Genomic DNA, 21490 nt, shown 5'->3' on the forward strand with positions numbered 1-21490 from the left:
ATCTGTACCTTTCCAGAAGGCGCACTCAGAAGACCAAGTATTTGTCCCCTTCTGCTACCCCATCTTCTTGAAATGGGAGTTAGGAGGACTGGTTTAACTGTGCTCAAGGACTGCTCAAATCCATTCATAATTTTCAAAAAAAAAAAAAACAGCTTTATCTTGTGCATGAAGTCATTGCAGAATTAAGAGGGCCATAAAACAGTCTCTTCACAGCAGTGGCGGAAGGCTTTTATTGAAGATTTTTGTGCTTCATAAGGAAGAAGGAGCCATGAATACCAATTTTTAGATCTGTTAGACTTAACTTTCTTTGTATCCCAAAATTAAAAATGTTAACACATGAAACACTTTTATCTTTCCTCTCACATTGCTGGTCATTGTAGACCGACCCAAAGGATGCTTATTTACATATACCCATTCACAAAAAACACAGGCCGTTTTAAGGTTCTGTGTGTTGAGATAGAAGTTTCAGTTTGCTCTTTGCCCTTTGGTTGTTCTACCACACCCAAGAGTTTTGCCAAATGCCTTGCTCCTGTGATAGCTGATTTTAGACTTCAAGCTATGCATATTTCTCCCGTCTGTACTGTTGCCGGATTTCAACCTAAATCTGCCAAGACATGTGAACAGCTTTACAGTACATCATTCCGGATGGAAGTACAGATGGAGAGAGAAGTCCGCAAGCAAAGGAAATTAGTATTACTGAAACCGAATTCATCCTCAAGTCTTGGTAAGTACCTTCATGAGGTGAAGCCTGTTTTTTTAAAAAGTCAGACCAAGACAACACTGATGTATAGACTGTATTTGATATGGCATATATCATGGACAGAAGTATGTTAAAAACTAAAAAATATAGCTGGATGTACAAGACTCAGGATTAAAAAAGTGCCCAGTCCTTGTAGGTGCACTGGTGCCAGGACTGGAAGAAATGAGTGTAGAATCTTCAAGACCCAGAAACATTCATACAGTGGGGCTAGGCCAGGTCCATGGGGAGGATGGCCCCCTGTTGCAGGAGGAAGTAGCAAGCCACAAAAATCACAAAAACAGATGGGCCAAAAAAGAGCCATAACGACTATAGAGTTGACTGTTGCGGATAACAAAGAAATTATGTATTGTTACTGTTATGCAAAGATCTTGTGGAACATAACAAAGATGCTGAATGGATAGAAGAAGTAAAAGAAACACTAAGAAGTTCAAATGTACAGGATACGAAATGGGCTGAAGTAATGACCAGAGAGACTGGAACAAAGTTAAGAAAAGTTCCTAATTGGAAAACAGGCCCAGATGTAGTACCTAACTTCTGGCTAAATTATCAACATTTTTGCATGAAGATTTAGCTACGAGTCAGAACTATTTATATGCGCACACCGAACAGACGCCAGCCTGGTTAACAACAGGGAAAAAAATACTCCTACTTAAGAGCGAACCTGCAAGCTCCACTAAAAACTATAGACCAGTAACTCGCCTTCCAACAATGTATAAACTGTACACTGGAATTGATGCCGACAGAGTTTATAGTCATTTAGAAGAAAACTCAATTATGGCAATAGAACAAAAGGGTAATAAAAGAAAGTCATATGGAACAATAGATCATTTGTTGTTAAATAAAGTTATAATGGAGAACTGTAAAAAGGGGAAGAATCTAATTATGGCATGGATAGACATCAAAAAAGCATTTGACAGTATCCCACATTCATGGATAAAAGAGTGCTTAAAATATATATGATAACCCTACACTGATCGATTAAATTACAGCGACCATGAAACAGTGGCAAACCACTTTGCAGTTAAGCCATAATAAAGGCAAAAATGATTATTCCAGGGATAAAAATTCAAAGGGGGATATTCCAGGGTGACTCTGTCGCTGTGTGTCTTGCCCTTAACGCATTAAGCTGTCTACTTAACAGATTACGGTATGGCTGCAGTTTGGCTCCCAGAAAACAAAGTGTAAAGACTTCTCATTGCTTTATAGATGATTTAAAACTGTATAGCTCATCAGACGAGGAACTGAACGCACAACTGCAAGTGGTCAAAACCTTTTTCAGATGTTAAGAATGTCATTTGGTCTTGAGAAATGTGCAAAAGCAACCTTTAAAGCAGGAAAGCTGCAGCACCAAGAAAAACATCAGTTTGGGATAGGACTGTTAATAAAAGAACTTGAGCAAGAGGGAGCATATAAATATTTGGGAACTGATGAAGGATTAACAATAAAACATGAACGGTTGTGAATAAAACTTAGTAAGGAATATTTTAGAAGCCTTAAATAAATACTGAAAACAGCATTGACATCCAGGAACAAAGTCCAAACTATAAACCAATTTGCTTTTCCTGTCCTAACTTACAGTTTTGGAGTGCTTGACTGGCCCCAAAAGGTGTTGCATAGGTTGGAAAAGAAAACGAGAAAGATGCTACATGCTCATCAAATAATTTATAAAAATCAGTGCATAGGTTGGAAAAGAAAACAAGAAAGATGCTACATGCTCATCAAATGATTTATAAAAATCAGTGCATACCAAGACTATTCACTGTTCTGAAGGAGGTGTAGGCCTCCTCGAAACCGATTGCATGTATAGATCTGCAATCATGGGACTACATACATATCTGATGACCTCACAAGACTCAAACGTACTGAAAGTTTTGAAACACGAGGAGAATAAGTCTAAGATGACTTCTCTGCTTAGTTTAGCAGAAGCATATCAGCGTCAAGCAAGAATGGAAGTCAAACCAGAAGTAGATAAAAATCAGGCAACAACTGAATGTGCCAAAAACAAGAAAGAATATAAGGTGAAGGATCAGATGGGAAGGCAAGAAATGTGGAAAATGCATAAATATAGAAAACTCTTGGAACAACGTCATTGACCAGGCTAGAACGCAGGAATGGTTAAGGAGAGGTGAATGTGAACTAAGAGGTGAATGGTTAATATTGGCAACCCAAGATTGTGGGCTACATGCACGTTGGTTTACAAAATCCACTGAACATGTGGGAGAAACCAACAAATGTAGGTTTTGTAAAACAGAACTGGAAACAGTCGCACATCTTGTTGCTGGTTGTGATATACTAACGGCAGATGGGCTGTATACTGAACGGCATAATAATGTGGCAAGACTGTTATATTGGGGGTTGTACAAACATTATAATACTGAAGTAAAAAAAAAAAAAATAATAAAAAAAACACTGGAAACTTGAGCCACAAAGCATTATAAAAAACAAAGAAGTTTATATCACATGGGATCACCCACTACCAAGAGTTCAACAAATAGAAGTGAGAAAACCAGATGTAGTAGTCCATGAAAAGAAGACAAAAGTAGCATTGGTCATTCAGATTGCTACACTCAGTGACTACAGTGTGTTACGTCCAGAGAGACACAAAGTCATAAAAATACCAGGATTTGCAAGCAGAAATGAGGGCAATGTGGAAGAAGGATACCCGGACAATTTCAATACTATTAGGAGCAACGGGTCTTATAAAAAAATAATTTACAATCATACTTTGATACATTACCGATACATGTAACTCCATACGAATTGCAGGAGGAGTCATTACTGGGCACATTGCAGGTGCTGCGAAGAGCACATCTGCCTAAAATCAAAGACTGAAACAACAATAATTTCATTGACTTTAATCATACTTTGACTTAGGAATGGGGTCCATTCCTGTCATGGCATTGAAAACCCAAAAGAGTTTGAGAAATTAAAAGCGATACACCATTACATGAATTTTTCCTCCAATCTAGGGTTCACCCTGAATTAAAAAAAGCCATTCCTTATTCCAGCCTGCAGATTATTTATTCTTGAAGTACCTTCAAGAAACCTCTCTGATGGTAGGTTTTCGTACTCCAAAAAAATGACTGGCTTATCAACAGTTCATCAGTCTTTCACTTCAAACAGGTTCAGCAGCAAGAAAATTTCTAAATGTACTAGGACTCATGGCCTCATCTACATCGCTTAACTGTCTAGATTTTTGTTTAATATTTTTGGTATTTTCCCCATAAAATTTTAGTATTTTTGGTCTTTTCCCCATAAAATTTTAGGTTTTCTGGTAAAATCATTCAGGATTGAAGTCACTCAGTGATGACAGACATTTTAGTTTCAGACTTCTTTTTAACAACTTTTTTGAAAAATATTTAAAATATGTCCTGGATTTAGGGCCTTTGTCCCTCCGTTGTTTCTGGCTTCAACCCGATTTCTTGCAATTGCATATTGAGATGTATGGCCTAATATGTCCTTTTGATTCCTTTTGCAAGACTTTACACAAAATATTCTGTGGACTGTCAAATCAGTTTGAATCCAACACTTTCGTTTTTCTTTTTTAATCCTAGTTTTCATCTGTGTGAATAAAGAGTTTTGGTGGGCCAAACAAACCTTGTACAAAACAGGAATCCCTTTTTCTCCTCACAACTCATCCCAGACAATGGCCACAGATGTTTTAGACTTTGCCCGGGATGCTATTTCTCAGAGCAGAAAGATGAAAGGACTCTGGGGTTCACAGCAGCAGTGCAAACACACAAACCTGAAGGAGATGATGACCGTGATAAAAGCCCTGAAAACTCTTGATAGAGCTGTGGTCTTTAGGCACCCTATTAGAGGTGGCAGATACAACTACAATGTGGTACATAAGCAAACAGGGAGAAACAAGATGTTGCCCACTTTGCAGGCTGATCATTATTAACTGGGACATAGCAATTTAACACAACTCACTTCTTCAGGCAAATTAAATCCTGTCAGAATAGTGGCAGACTCCCTAAGCAGATCCACAATAGAACCTTGCAAATGTATTCTACATCTAGAGGTCTTTCTAGAGATAGTCCACCAGTGGGGATCCCCACAAGTAAATCTGTTTGTCTCCAGTCTGAACAGAGAGCTGAACTCTTCTGCTACTAAGCACATTGTATAAATAAAGATGGATGGATACTTAATCCCCTGGGTGGGTGACTTTGATTGTACTTGCTCATCAAATTGGGCCTTGAACATGTTTTATATTTCACTCCTGTGGCCAAGAAAGCAGGTTGATTGAAGACAGTTGCAGCATTGAGAAATATTGGCAGTACATAGGTCATTGCTAAGGTTTTCCTGCTGCTTTCAGTAAGGAAATGTTTGCCTTTATATAGGAGACCTAGTTTCTGGTTGTTTTTTTTGATTGCTTGTTGTATATGGAGGTCAGATTTCATGGTGTTTATTGTAACTGCTAGAAGTTTGGAATTGGAAACTGCAATGTTTGTATTATTTGTGGAGGTGATTTGGAAGTTAAATTTACAAATGTCATGACAGTTTACAATCACATTTTGAATGGCAGTCACTTGAACTGGGATGGTAGAAAGGCTGTTTTCAGTTTACATAACGCCAAACCAAAAATGGTTGAGTCCATAACAGCCAATACTAGTGTGCATTTGCTGTGGTGAGGTCTATGTTCTGCTTGGAGATCGCACTACAGTGGGGACCAGGAAATGTACCGTTTTCTTCACTGTAGTGTGATCTCAGAGTTTGCATATATAAGTAGCAGGGGGTGTGAAGGGTACAAGGGAGCTTGCCCCCCTGCAAAATGTTAGTTGGAAATCACTTGACTGCAGGGTACATTGGGTAATGTTGACATTACCGTTTTCATCATTTTTACCTATCCAGTGTTTTCATTTTCATTGTTTTTTTTTTTTCAATTAAGTCATCACTCGACAGAGAGATTTTCAGAAATGTGATAGTAAACTAGCATGACACTTAGGGGAGAAGAGCAGAAGCATATTTTTTTGTGTGGTGGTGGGGGGGGTCAGTATTTGCTCCTATTGTGCCAACCAGTTTTCTATAGACATAACAGAATCTTTGGCGAGATGTTGAAAAAGTGTAGAATTTTGGGCATAACAGTGCATTGTCAATGTATTGTATTATGTTTGCATGTTTTGATGCAGTGTGTTGATTGGTAAGAGATATATTAAATAAGAGTGGGTTCTAGTATGGAGACATGGAGCACACCAATGGAAACTAATAGCTTGGAACATGCCAGAAAAGTAGCTTAAGAACTATGAGAGACTGGAGGTGGAAAGATCAAGTATAGCTGGTTGATGGAACAGATTTTTTTTGTGGGAGAATGTGTCATAGGATTTAAATAGGTCCAAGACGGTGCATATAATCTTCCCTGTGCTTCTGACTATGATTGTTAGTGTTGGTGAAGTCTGTTAGTACAGTAGTGGTACTATGGTGTGGTCTGAGGCTGTACTGAGTGGAGGGGAGTTATTAAAAATGAAGTTGAGTTGGAAATGAATGTATTTTTCTAAGCTTTTTGATCGTGGAGTATGTATGACTCTGGGTCTATAGTTGAAAAGTTCGACTACATTACCACCATTATACAAAGCTAAGATAAATTATGTATTCCTTAGAGGGAGGGGAGATGGGGCTTTTGGATGGATCTATTAAGAAATATTGAGATGTGGTAAGTGATTGCATCTGCTGTGATTTTTTTCGTATTCACTGGGTAAGATATCTACATCTACTTTGGTAGGTTTTAGTTGTTGAAGGTTTTTTTTTATGATAGAAGTCAGGACAGTTAAAGTTGAAAGCGTTTGGAAACTATATTGATTTGTATTACTGGTATCCTTTAGTAGTGATTTAATGGTTTTGATGAAGTGGCAGTTGAATAGAGAGACATTATTTTTCTGGCTGAGAGGCAGTACATAGATTGGGCTTCTGAATTTTACATTTTGATAGGAGTTCTTTGCTGGATCTCCAGGACATTTTTGGATTTTTTCATGATTGTTTTGTATGTTGATTAAGTAATTTTTTCTTCATTTTTGACTTTTATTTTGGTAAGTCTGTAATGATATCTGAAGATATTGAAATTTTTATGTAGTCAATTTATCTGCCATTTTTCCATATCTTGTCTTTGTCCTGCATTAGTTTTTTCTGGTTGCAGATAGCCAAAGGGCAGAATGTGTTCTCTTTCTGCATATGGGTGCCAGAGTGTTTAAGATATCCAGGACTGCATCTTCTTGAGTATGGTTTTGAGAGGACCCCAGTTGATAGAAGCAAGAGTGACTATGATTGTTTTTGTTAGTCAGTACGATTTTGTACTTAAAATTTGTGTTTCTTGGGATGAGGGGTATTATGTGTAAGGGCAAAATTTGGGAAGTGATCACTAAGTGTATTTGATATTGTTCCTGAAGATGTGATTTTGTTGGGTTTGTCTGTCAGAATCCAGTCTAGTATTGATTATTTTTATTAGAGTTGCTGGCTCTCATAGGGGGTGTGTATAAGTTGAGTAGCCATATAAGTTTATTGATATTGCTGGTAAGTCAGTAGAGAGGGCGAGCCAATCTGTGATGGAGTTCTCCTAGATCATTGTCTCATGCTGAATGATTGTTGTCTAGGAAGGGAAGGTTTTTAGAAGTGCTTTTTGCCTGAAGGGATGTAGAGGACCATTATACACGGGCTCTCACTGTTTAATATGAGGAGGGAGATGAGTATCTCAGCATTGTTAAAGGCTGGGAGATTGTGAGGGTAGAGAGAGAGTTATGGGGTGTTAGAAGACATTAGGGCTACACCTCAAATTGTTTCCATTCTGTCAAGTCTACACATATTGTATCCTGGGAGTTGATTTTCTCATCTATGATGCCTGACTTCAGCCAGGTTTCAGAGATGGCTGGGATGTCAGGTATATGATTATTTATCCAAGCATGTAGGCCAGTTATTTTGTTAGTTATGCTTCTGTTGTGGATGTGATAGAATTTTAGTCCAGAATGTATAGTGGACAGAGTATGTGGGTTGGTGGGAGAAATGGGATCACTATTATTTGATCCAAGCCTAGGGTTCAAGTAACAATCATCATTTTTTTTTTAGAGGGGAGCCATAGGAAAATAGTAGTTTATGCTTTGTCTTTTTTTCTATTATGAAATTTCAGTGGGTTAAATGAGGCTTTAAGAAATGGATGTTTATTTGAAACTCAAAGGAAAGAAGAGGGATAAGATATGAAGATAAGTGAGAGGATGGTGGACATATTGGTAAGCATTGCACATGTCAGAAAATGTATCAAATTTTAAAGTTAATCATGTAGGGAAGGGTAGATACAGGTAGTGTTAGGGACTGTGATGAGATGAATAGGTACAGTTTAAGGGACTGGATGAATAAGTATGTAGATTTGTTGGAGGAAGAAGTATTAATACTGGTGGATTTTACTGCTGAAAATAAAAGGCAGAACAAGAATGTATAAAGAGTTTGATGGTGATATAGATTGAATGGGCTTTTTATTGCAGAACAGTAGAAGAGGGAGTCTGCTAATATAAGGAGTGGATGTCATGAGTTAGTAAGTGGAAGGGGCAATGAACGTTTTGAGTAGATAAGAAAAAACAGGGCACTGGGCTTAGATTAAGGAAGACTGGAGTTATAGGTGAGGGGGAAGAAATATGGGCAGAAAGATCATATGAGGATAGAGGATAGATGATGTATGGCAGAGAGAAGCCTAGGGTGACCTACAGCTTGGAGTGACCATAGAGGGCATTCAGAACAAAAGACATATATAAGAAAGTATCCCAAATCTGCAAAACACTAGCAGAATGAGAAGAGTGGCAAGAGTAGGAGTGCTAGAACAGCTCTGTGAGTTGTATGACAGTTATCGAAGATGCTAAATTATTACCTCTCACAGTGGGGACGGTACAGGGTAGGAGTGCTGGAATGTACAATTTCTTGCTGTAGTGAAAGGGGAGAGAAGAAGGTGAACCATGAGACTTAGGGACTCAGTAGGTTGAGAATTTTTTTCCACGTCTGACTTTTATGAGGTATAACAGAAGGCATGTGTACCACATTTGATATATTTGATTGTCTGCTACCATCAGCATAAGTGAGAAAACAGATGTTGGGTAGAAGGCTGGCTGGATGACATTTAGCACCTAAATTTTGCAACATGGCTTCTAGAAACACAGACCAATCAACCTCTTGGGAGCATGAGATGATTGATTTTTGCACTGTTCTGATAAGTCTTTTGGGGACATTATCTTTTAAATGTGTATAATTAAGGCATAGCCAATGTTTTACATCTACTAAGGAAAACTGTCAGGTAGCAAAGGGTGGCTATGATAATTTAGTCACTCAACAGATTACGTTTGTGTGTGTGTGTATATCCCCCTCTATATATATATATATATATATATATATATATATATATATATATATATATATATATGTGTGTGTGTGTGTATATGCATGCACATGCGCACTCACATGCAAACACAATTGCATATATAAATACTGATGCCTCAGTGTACTGGCACCTAAATATTGGCAGGTCATAATACTGAAATGTTAAAATGCAGAACTCACAATGCTAACAAAAATTTCTGTGCGCGTTTGTGTGTTTGTATCTATATAAATATGTGTGTGTGTGTGTGTGTGTATACATATATATATATATATATATATATATATATATATATATATATATATACACACACATATATATATATATATATATATATACACACATATATATATATATATATATATATACACACACATATATATATATATATATATACACACATATATATATATATATATATATATATATATATATATATATATATATATATATATACACACACACACACACATACATACATATATATATATATATATATATATATATATGTACACATACATATACATGCATACATATACACACGCACGCACACATATATATAAAATTAAATATAAAATTGCATATATACACACCCACATAATTAAATAATAATATATATATATATATATATATATATATATATATATATAATGCATTGTTTTTATAGCCAGTGTAGTATATAAATTTGCATGAACAAAGTTTTTGGACCAGATTTCTACTTGATGAATCCATATACAAGTAAGTGCAATACCCACAGAAAATGTCTGTGAAGCTGTACAGTGGACAGCTGTGCCACATTAGTAAAAAATTTACACACCGGATGCATTGTCCAGAAACAGAGCTCATAATTAAGTTTTGAATGGCTGTCCTGCGAAGTGTTGTCATAGCAACCCATTACTCTTCTTTGTATGGGTGATACATTTGTGAAAATTCTGCCTAGTTTTACTCCTGCAGAATTCATCTTTGAAGAAAAGCAGCACTAGCAGTAGCAGTGATACATTCAGTCTGCACATTTTTTTTTGTCTGGCAAAGATCTTGAATATAATCACTTGGTTAAGTTTAGACATTTTGGTACATTTGTTTTTCATTTGTAGACCTGAAGGTGTAACATAAGGGAATGTTTGCTTTATATAAGAGTTTGAGTGAAATTCTAACCCATGGTAATAACATCCACAGACACGACACAACGGGACTCCTAAATGAGATGGCGACATAGCTATAATGTATAAAAATGCTATGAAACTAGAAAGACTTCAGATCAGCTCCCCAGACCTCTTGAATTCTTAAATTGTAATCACCCACCTTCAACTAAAATCCAACAAACACGTCATTATAATAGCTATTTATATACCCCCAGGTAACAACCCAGACATTATTAAAGACCTTTATTGGTGTGCCTCAACTTTTAGTCAAAAAACAATAATAACTCCTCAACTATCTACTAAGCAATAATCTCCTGTCTGCATCTCAACATGGCTTCAGACCTAAACAGTGCAATCACTGCCATTGTTAGTTTTACAAACTCAGTCAACCAGTTTAGAAATGACAACCATCTCGGCTCGTCAGTCTTTCTTGATATGAGTAATGCCTTTGATACAGTATCCCACCATAAGCTTCTAAATGAGCTAGCTTCCTTAAACCTAGCAAAGCCCAACCCTCTTCTGCTTTTTCAGCTACTTAACTGACCACCAGAAGACAGTTAAGGGGCATAATGAACTTTCCACCCTATTATTGGTCTCAGTAGGAGTACCCCAAGTCTCACTTCTCAGTCCATTGCTCTTCACTATGTACAACAGGCGGCTCAGCACAGCCATCCAACATGCAACCATATTTCAATATGCAGACAACTCCTCCCTCATATATTCAGCTCCCTCCCTACCAGAACTCCTACAAAACAACCCAGCAATCTTTCCAAGACATTGAAAAATACCTCTCAGATTCTCAACTCATAGTCCAAATAAAACAAAGCTTATGCTTTTCACTAATAGCAAAGTTCCTGATAACTCTTCCCCCCTCACCATCTACTCAGCCAATAAAACTAAAATTGAACCTGTCCAGCACACCAGACTCCTTGGAGTCACAATTGACAACAACGTAAAATTTGACAAACACCTCGCTCTAACTATCAAAAAGGTCCATATTAAGTTAGGCTCACTATACAGAGTCAAGCCATACCCAACCGAGACCACTAGACATTCCAGAGCTGACTCCTCTACTCTCTACCCTTCTATATGCCTCATCAGTATTAACTAATCTCAGAAAATCAGATTTAAATAAACTGGAGTCTCGCAAGATTCACTACTAGCCTCCCTTATAGATCACATCACCGCACAGCACTTCATAAACTAAATTGGATTGAACTATCCAGTGTCCTATCCCTCAACCAACTAAATTTCATTAATTCCATCTTCTACCATCCAGACAATTGTCCAGCACTCAAGAGCTTAGTGCAGCCCTGCTCAAACAGCTGGCCACTAAGATCCTCTAAAAACTACTACTCAAAGTAACTAAATCTAATAATTGCTATGGTAACTCTCTATTCTTCCATCAAATATCTAACTCTTGGAATTCCATGCCTCAGACAATACTAAATTCTAGCAACGCATCCAATTTAAAATACTGTTTAAGGAACATCTAACCAAAAACTGGCTCTGCTTCTGCACTAATCCAGGCTGATCATTCTGTCCTTCCTTGATCTTACAACCAAACTACTGTATATCTTCCCTTAAATTATAACATCCAAACTATCCCTCCTCTCATGGAATGCCAGTTTCTCTCTACCTATCTCAAGCTCACCACTGCTCCTGTTTTATCTACCTATCTCAAGCTTCCTATAGTTTAATCATATTCCCTCCTTCTTGTACTTCACCTCAATATTGCCTTAGCTATCACTGTTTAGAACAAGTAACTCTAGCATAGCAACAATCAGTCATATTCTTGTTCATATGCCATACACGTATCTCATAAATATTTACCACCAAAACCATGATATTGATCTACTGATCAGTCATTTCTCTATGATGGCTCAAGCTATTTCATGTTAGTTTGTTAGCTTTCTTTTTTTTTCACTTTATATTACTCCTCCTCTCAAATTTTAATGTTTATGTATAAACTATTTACTACTTATATTTACCAAAGATGTTCTTCATCTCACATTACTGCAGTCCTTACACTTGGGTAGTCCGCTGTCCTCGGTCGGCCCGAATATCAAAGTATAAGGCTGACGTCGGTCAAGGCGCATTAGACTGACATCAGGACGTCAGGGTACAAATGCGCATGACCGACGTCATATCCTCAGTCTTTTTTGCCGCATGGTCCGATGCAGAAGCAGCGTTGCAAGTGCCGTTCGGCGTTCTGAAATTTTTCGAGTTCGGAGTTTCAGACCGAGTCAAAGTTGGCTAAGTACCCCGCTAGAATATTTTGCTTTTTCTTGCCTCAGTGGTTTACCGGATGTCAGAAAAAGTGAATAACTGTATTTCTTGTGGGAAACAGATACCGCATAGAGATTATCATACCTTGTGTATTCCTTGTTTAGGGCCTGAGCACGACGTTGTTGGGTGTCGCTTTTGTGCTAGATTCAATAAGCGCACTATTAAGAGAAGGTTAGATTGTGCCAGGTTAGTCTTTGGGAAGCGGTGCAATTACACTATGCCGTCGGATGCTCCGGCGTCCGCTTCTTCTAAGAAGCGCAAGGATAAAGCAGCTAAGCCCAGGGTAGACGAGTCGTCCGTACCGGACGCCGGTTCTTTAGAGGTATCGGTGGAGCCGGTGGTTCCACCGGAGGTTTCTCTGGAGGCCCAGGGGGAGACCTTGTTATTGCAAGATGTGGCCTCTCAGGAGGCAAGTCAGGCTGAAGGGGCTTCTCAGGTTACTGTACTCCCCTCCCTTCCTAGGGTGGTTAGGCCTTCTGTTTCTAAGGCTTCTCCCAGAGGCAGGCCAGGTTTAGCTTCAGTTGGTGTCACTCCTAGTTCTTCAGGATCTGTGCCCAAGAAGCATATGCTTAAAATGGCAGAAGATTTGATTACCTTAATTAGAGGTTCTTTGCCCCCTCCTGATAAGAGGCCTAGGGTGGAACCTGAGTTAGGGAGTTTTGAGCAGGCTTCAGATGTTTCAGAGTCTTCGGCTGAAGACTTGCAGGAGTATTCTCCTTATTCTGATTCTGATGTGGATGATTCTACTCCTTCTGCTTCTCCTCCTGAGGATTTTTCTTTTCAGAGACCCTCCATTCCATGAGGGAGCATTTTAAGTGGGAAGGTCAGGATTTCTCTGATTCCAGGAAAAGGCTTAGGGAATTTCTGTTTTTACCCCAGCATAGGCCTTTGGCTATACCTCCTGTTCTGGATGTTGTGGAGGATGTGTTTGCAGAGGCTTCTCTTAATCCTGATTCCTTGCCTCCTGCTCCTGTTAAGCCGGATAGGTATTATAGGGTGCCTGAAGCTCATAAGTTTCTTTTTAGAGTCCTAGGGCGACCCAGAAACTGTTAGTCAGGGGCCTAAGGGTGTTAAGGCTTCTGTTGTTAAAAATCCGGTTCCTCCAGATAAAGAGGCTAGGGCTTTGGATAGATGGGGAAAGAAAGTTTATACGTCTTCCACCCTAGCTATGAGGGCTCTAAATTGCCAGTTTCACATGTTGAAATACCAAAACTATCTACTGTCTCAATTGAAGTCTAAGGTAGATGCTTTGGCGGAAGGTATTGACTGTAAAGAGTTACAGGATTTGGTACATGTCTCTGAACAAGTGGGTAAGCATTCTTTGCAATGTGGTTTTGATGCTGTACAGGCCTCGTCTAGGGTGGCTGCCACAGGGTCAGTTCTTCGCAGGCACGCCTGGCTGAGGGATCAGAATTTATCTGACCATGTTAAGACAAGGATTTTGGATGCTCCTTTACAATCTGATGTGTTATTTGGTTCGCCTGTTGAGGCAGTCTTAAAGAAAATGGAAGACAAGGCTAAGTCTATGCAGACTGTTAAAGATTTTTTGCAGGTTCAGCCTCCGAAGTTTAGCAGAAATTGGCCTACTAAAGGGTGGACGTATCCTTCTTATGATTCCCAGTCTAGGGGCAGGTCTAGACGGGGTAGGGGCAGAGCTCAGGGCTCTTTCAGGCCTAGGACAGGGAGTTCACCTGCACAGTCTTCGGGTGAGGGCAGGGGTCAGTCCTTTCGTAAACAGACCCAATGACCTACCTTTTCAGCTGCCAGAGTCTTCTCGACTGGCAGCACCTTTGGGAGGAAGGTTGGCACTTTTCAAAGAAAATTGGAGTTTAATTACCCAAGACAGATGGGTGTTGGATATCATACACCAAGGTTACAGGTTTTATTTCCATACCTTACCTCCCTTCAAAGGCATGCCAGACGTTCCTCCTCAGCAAAGAATAGAGGCTCACAAACAGATTTCTCTGCTGCTCCAAATAGGAGCCATTCAGCCGGTCCCTCTGTCAGAAGTGGGCCTAGGATTTTATTCTCGCCTGTTCCTAGTACCAAAGAAGGGGAACACGTGGAGACCAATTTTGGATTTATCTATCCTCAACACTTATCTGGACATTCCCAAGTTCAAAATGTTGACGTTACAACAGCTTTTACCTCTGCCTGGCAAAGATCATTGGATGGTGACTCTGGATCTCAAGGAGGCTTACCTTCATGTTCCTATCAGGCTAAGTTGCAGGAAGTATCTACGTTTCCGGGCTGGGACTTCTCATTATCAGTTCTCTGCATTGCCCTTTGGCTTATCTATTGCACCCAGAGTATTCACGAAGGTTCTGGCTCCAGTGATAGCTTTCTTCAGACTAAGAGGAATACAGATCTATCCTTATTTGGATGATTGTCTGATTCTGGCTCAAGGAAAAGAAGAACTTCTTCATCATCTACACTATGTGATAGCAGTGCTAAGATGCCTGGGGTATTCTGTGAACGAAATAAAGTCCAGTCTAGTACCCTCTCAGGACATGTGCTTTCTGGGTGTGAGACTGAATACAGCATCCCAGATGGCCTTTTTGACCCCGGACAAACAAAAGAATCTTTCTCTTTACTTCCATCAATTGTCTCATCAGTCCAGGCTGACTGCAAGGACAGTCCTTCAAGCCTTGGGGTTCATGGCATCTTGTATTCTGGTGCTTCCCAATGCCAAACTGCATATGAGGAAGCTGCAATGGTATCTCAAAATGTATGGACACAGCACTGCCAAGATTTGGACACTGTCATTCAGATAATACCTTGCATTCAAAAGGAATGTTTGTGGTGGGCTCAGGAATGTCACCTAAACAAGGGACTCTCTGTGACCCGGCCAGAGGCAAGTCAGATTCTAACGACAGATGCCTCAGACAAAGCTTGGGGAGCTCATCTAAATGGAAAGTGGATACAAGACACGTGGCCTGCCAGACTTCTACATCTACATATCAACCTGAAGGAGATGTTAGCAGTCCAATTTGCATTAATAGCTTTCAAGGATTTACTTCTTCCAGGGCAGGTGTTGATTCTAACAGACAACACAACTGTCATGTGGTACATCAACAAGCAGGGGGGAACACATTCTTATCCTCTGTGCAGACAAGCAATGATTTTGTGGGAGACTGCTCTCAGTTTACAGCTAAATCTTCAGGCAAGGTTTCTGCCGGGAGCACAGAACTCCTTAGCAGATGTGTTGAGCAGACAAATTATGGATCCCCACGAGTGGAAATTGGATCCTCATGTATTTCAGAAATTGACAGTGTCATGGGGAACTCCAGACATAGATCTGTTCGCTTCTCCACTAAACTACCAGCTGCCAAAGTTTTGCACAAAAGTTTTCATCCCACAGCTTGGAAAGTGGATGCTCTTTCATTCAATTGGAGCAATCTTCATGTGTATGCCTTTCCACCTCTGCCTCTCCTCCCAAAGGTACTTCTGAAGGTCAGACAGGACAAGCCAAAGATGATTTTAATAGCTCCAGATTGGCCTCGACAGCATTGGTACCCACTACTGAGAAGTCTGGTACGGGAGCCTCCATGGCCTTTACCTTCGATTCCACACCTGCTGACTCAGGAGAACAGTCATTTACTCAATGTCAAACTTCACTCTCTTCACCTGACAGCCTGGCATATTCTGTTTTAAACCCTGGAGGGTTTCAGCTTCCACAGCAAGTTTTGAATGTTATTTTAGAAGCCAGAAGACCTAGTACAAGGAAAGTGTACGCAGATAAATGGAAGAGATTTTTATTTTGGAGTGCAGCAAAAGCATTTGATGTTTCTAAGCCTAATTTAAGTGTGGCTCTTCAGTATCTTACTGAGTTACTGGACAAAGGTTTGTCCTTCTCTTCTATTAAGATTCATGCTGCAGCAATTTCTGCTCACTATGATTGTGACCCACCATTGTTTTCTCATCCTTTGTTTAAGCAATTCCTTAGAGGGGCAAAGAATATAAGACCCCCACGGAGAGCTCCTACTCCTGCTTGGGATCTCAATTTTGTGTTGGAGAAACTCACTCTACAACCTTTTGAGCCTGCAGCTACTGCTGAGTTGAAATATTTATCATGGAAGACTGCTTTTTTGTTAGCCATTACCTCTGCGAGAAGGGTTTCTGAATTACAGGCCCTTATGGCAGTTGAGCCTTTCTTAATTTTCCATAAGGATAGGGTATCTTTGCGTACAAATCCTTCCTTTATGCCTAAAGTGGTTTCTAGTGTGTCTTTAAACCAAACTATTCATTTGCCTACCTTTTATGCAAACCCCCAAAATAAAGGGGAAAAGATTTTGCACACTTTGGATATACACAGGCAGTTGCGATATTATTTGAGCAGAACTAAAGGGTTCAGGCAGTCTCTGCAGTTATTTGTTTCTTTTGCTTTGAGTTCTCAGGGCAAGCCTGTGTCAAAACAAACTATTTCAAAGTGGATTGGGTTTTGCATTGCTTTCTGTTATTTCCATCATGGCAAGGAGGTTCCAGCTGGGATTAGGCCTCATTCCACTAGGGCTACTGCCACTTCAACAGCTTTTTTAAGAGGGGTTGCAACTAAAGATATCTTGGTGGCAGCTACTTGGAGTTCTGTGCATACCTTCTCTAAGCATTATCACCTTCCACTTTACTCTAAATCTAGGGCTGGTTTTGCCACTGCTATTTTACAGGGCATTTTGGCAGCTCCTGCTTCTTTATAGTTGTGCCAGCCTCCCTTACCTCTGCTTTGGGATTCTACCCAAGTGTAAGGACTGCAGCAATGTGAGATGAAGAACATAGTACAGTTGTGTACCTACCATAAATGTAGATGTTCGAAGATCCACATTGCTGCAGTCCAATTTACCCGCCCTCCTTCCCCTCTGTAGTTAGAGGTGGTTGTGTGGGTTGGATTGTAAATATTGTGTATATTGTATATATTGTACATATTATTAGTGCTAGGATGGTTGGTTGTTGGTTTTGTTGTCTTTGGGTTTTGACCTTTCTTGTTAGGGTCTTCTGACATCTGGGGCAAGAAAAGACTGAGGATATGACGTCGGTCATGCGCATTTGTACCCTGACGTCCTGATGTCAGTCTAATGCGCCTTGACCGACGTCAGCCTTATACTTTGATATTCGGGCCGACCGAGGACAGCGGACTACCCAAGTGTAAGGACTGCAGCAATGTGGATCTTCGAACATCTACATTTATGGTAGGTACAAAACTGTACTTTATGTATTCTTGATTGTTATTGATTTCTTGTATTGTTTATAATGTGTTTTTGTAATGGAACTTTTCTGCCTGGGCCTCCGCTGAAGAAGGGCTGCTGGCCCAGTCGGATATCCCCAGTAAACAAATGTAAAATAAATCAATATATCAGTGCACTGCTATCGTTGACTAAGGTGTACCACTATGTACTGTATAGATGATGTTCATTCTGCTTGGACAAACAGGCCAAGGATTGACTGACATTTGTGACTAAGAATATGAAGCCCAGTTGTTGTTCTGGTACAGGTTTCCTTCACAGTGTATGCTTTGCTGAACACCTCAGACATCAGTGCTGTCTTGCAGCAGCTGTTGGGACTTGGGTGAGCAAGGCCTTATTTTATTTTGGCAGCATACCTCTCAAGTTCTGCATTAGCATGTATTTTCTATGAAGTCTGAAACTCAAATGTCTGTCATTATTTAATGACTTTATTCCTCAAGGATTTTCCTAAAAAACGCATGACGACTGTCAGTCTTATGTTGGCACATACAGGCATCAGCTCCCCACATGCCTTTCCCTTGTTTGTCAGAAAAGTGAGTCTATAACATTTATTACTTTTTGTGTTGATAAATAGCAATAAATTTGGCAGATACATTTGGACGACAGAACAGTTGATATAGCTAAAGTGGCTATGAATTTCCTGGATGCTTAATAGCTGTAAGCTTTAGGGCACTTCAGTATATTACATCTCATGATTATAAGGCTTAACTACCCTTGTCCTCTCATGTTAGGTTATTTGGCTGCAGTCTATGCAGTACCTGTTCTGACATATTTTTTAGGGTACATGCTTTTAGGGCTCACTTTGTACTAGTGCATGTTGGCAGCACTGCTGATAATTCCCTTAAGTGAAGATAATTTCAAGCTTAGTTAATTGCCATCAGTTTTGCCAGTGCCATGTCCAGTAACTTAACCAGTTCGGCAGCCCCAGGATTAATGTTGATTCTATGGGGGTTCCTTACAAGCAATGTCACTGTCACTTGATTGGTAGAATATGTTGTAGTGTACGAATTGAAACATAGCTGTCCTCAGAATAGAAGGTTTAGAAAGTTTTCCTTTTCCCCACTGTTGTGCAATCTTGTAGCTAGTATATTTATGTGTGTCCTCCTGCAGCAACATTGTTTTTTGTGTTTGTAGGGTTTTTTGTTCAATGATATGGGACTTGGTTATGTTTGATGAATCCTGTCCTGACCAATTGTGTTTCATTAATCAGTACAATTGATTATTATTATTATTATTATCATTAATCAGTATAAACCCACTTCAAGAGTTGATTCAATGTCTGAGCCTTCATAAAGGTCAGTATATTATCTCTGCAGATCTACTAAAGGTCCAGTATTACTTTGACTTTAATTTTGATGTTTTTTTTGTTATGCTGGGGTTGAGAAACTGACTTCATCTCCATCTTTTTTCATGGAAAGTCTTTTACTCGGTCATTGCATTAAAAAGAAGAATGTTTAAATTGTTAGCTGTAAAGGTTTGTTGTTGTATGTTTCATGGGTGTGGCTTATGAAAAGTTATCTCTTCATTATTTCAGCTTTTTTAGATACAACACATTAATGGAAAAAGATAACTTTGGCAACACACAGAATAATTTCACTGTTTCCACCAGCATTGGGTCATTTTTTGTATGAGCAAAGTAAAAATTAGAATAATTACCTGCAGTTCTATGTTGATATAGAACACCAAGATAAGATGACAAAAAGTTATTTGCCAATGGTTGTCCATAGTGCTTCTTCAGCTGGGAGTTACATGACTTGTGAACTACTTTTACTCTGCCCAATCCTGTCTGTACGCTTAACATAAATATACAGTGACTTGTTGAATGAAGCTGGTATTGGTTTCTTATTATTGTTTAATCCTAGATATAATTTTGCACTGTTAAAATGATTGTCTGAAATTGCCTTCTTATTGTCTTTTCCATTCCCTGCAGAAATTCCGACTTCAAATTGTCAGCCTTCTATGGAATCATGCTCAGAGTAAGGTGAGAATTTCATTTTGACATTGAGTGCCTGTGGAGCTATTTTAAGGCCTGAATCACAGAAAGAAATGTATTGCTGCAAGTAAAAGCATCACTTGTATTTCTTTAGGTTTCAGAATAATGTTGGGACTTATGGAGAGTGTCGAGTGTGATGGCTCAAATCGTTTTGAAGGACTATAAATCTGTGGGCATTGATGGTCAAGTAAACATGTTCCACAAGGTTTCACTGCCCTGTCATGTTGCATTTAATTTTTTCGTAAAATTTTTTCTTTACCTACTAGCAAAACAGGCTGTTTTTATTACAGTCTACAGCAGTGTTTCTTAAATGGCAAAACCAGCTTAATGAGGAGGCTTGAATCTGTTTCAGGAGTAGTGTTAGTGAATCTTAGTGTCATGTACTTTTCCCTTCTCCTTTTCATCTCCTCAAATGCTGTAAAATATAACAGACAATAATCAGTACTACATCTCCTGGACAGCATCAACAAAGCTACAGCAGCAGGTGACAGTCAGAGTGCACAGTGCCATTCCTAGTACAAAGTGATTACAATAGAAAGTTGGTTCACTGTCCCCAGCCTATGGTTCTGACTGGTAAAGCAGGTCTGGTTGGAGTCTCTCCATGTCACTGTACTAGTGCTGCACTTTTGTCTGAGTGGGTGGTGCTAAGTGGCATCAGTCACCACCCTGGCAAGCTGGTGGCAGACCTCAGTCTCAGAGTGACTATTGTACTGGCCTAGCGGGTGTACACCATAGACCCTGTGCAATAGGTAGAGGAAGAGTTTAGTTTCCTTTGGGCAGCATGTGGAAACCCTACTGAAATCGGCATGGGAAGAGGCCATATTTACTGTGCAGGTCAGAATGAGGAGGACAAGTTTAGCCCTGTGAGGTCTGAAGAAGTCTTCTAAATTAAGACCGAAAGCAGTTAACCGTTTATTTTTGTATCATACTGCTTAGTTGCAAAGTAATAAACCTGTTTTTACTTTTTTTTGCTTTGGAGACTGTGTCCTTGAGCCTTTGTTTTAACAGGCACCATGTGTTGTACGTAATTGGGCAGCATGGTTGTGCATTGCCAAGTATTACTGGTGTGGACAGGTAGCTTTAGATGCTTTGCATTATTCATACAGAAACACACTGTGATTATGATTTTCCAGCCCGAAGAAGGGCATGGTTGAGCATGTTATTGCTGACTATGGCATGTAATACAGACTGTTATTGCAGCAGTTGATAACTGATTGCTTTACAACTCCTTATGAGCATAATCCTGTGCCCTGAGGTACTTTATAGCACAATAAAAATGTGGTTACCATACCACATTTTGTTGAGTAGATGAGGAATAGCAAGACAGTGTAGAATGCTGTTTTACAGTTGTATATGTATATTGACAGCAGAGAAAACAACAGGTAGTGGTCCTTAGGGTTGTAGGCTGTACAGAAGGGAAGATGGCAGCAACAGGAGCAGATGCTGAACTTTGAACCGCATGTTGTGAAATAGCACAAGGGTATGTCAGGTTACTGTCTTTATATGGGAACATAGAAGAAGGGCATGACAGGGTAGTACCCTGCTTTTCAATGTGTGTATGCGTGTGTGTATGGGGGGGGGGTGCACCTTGACAGGCAGCACAACAAAATAGTGTGCAAGGGTATATTGCACTTTTATGGAGGGGCTCACCCTATCAGGAGGCAAAGCGAAAGGTATGCAGGGGTACTAACTATCCTCCTGTGAAGTGGGAGGGCTCAT

At 39.6% G+C, this 21490-nt stretch overlaps 1 protein-coding gene across 1 annotated transcript in view; it reads left to right on the forward strand.

The window, feature by feature from the left end:
• Nucleotides 1-21490, forward strand: part of FOCAD (focadhesin) — a 2336882-nt gene that overhangs the window by 1348327 nt on the left and 967065 nt on the right. Inside the window, exon 17 of the mRNA XM_044060381.1 lies at nucleotides 19709-19759. Coding sequence (XP_043916316.1) covers nucleotides 19709-19759 — 51 coding nt within the window. The remainder of the gene's footprint in view (nucleotides 1-19708; nucleotides 19760-21490) is intronic.

Source organism: Protopterus annectens, chromosome 2.part0 (assembly GCF_019279795.1).
Source record: "Protopterus annectens isolate FY-2018-M chromosome 2.part0, PAN1.0, whole genome shotgun sequence".
NCBI classification, from domain to species: domain Eukaryota; kingdom Metazoa; phylum Chordata; order Ceratodontiformes; family Protopteridae; genus Protopterus; species Protopterus annectens.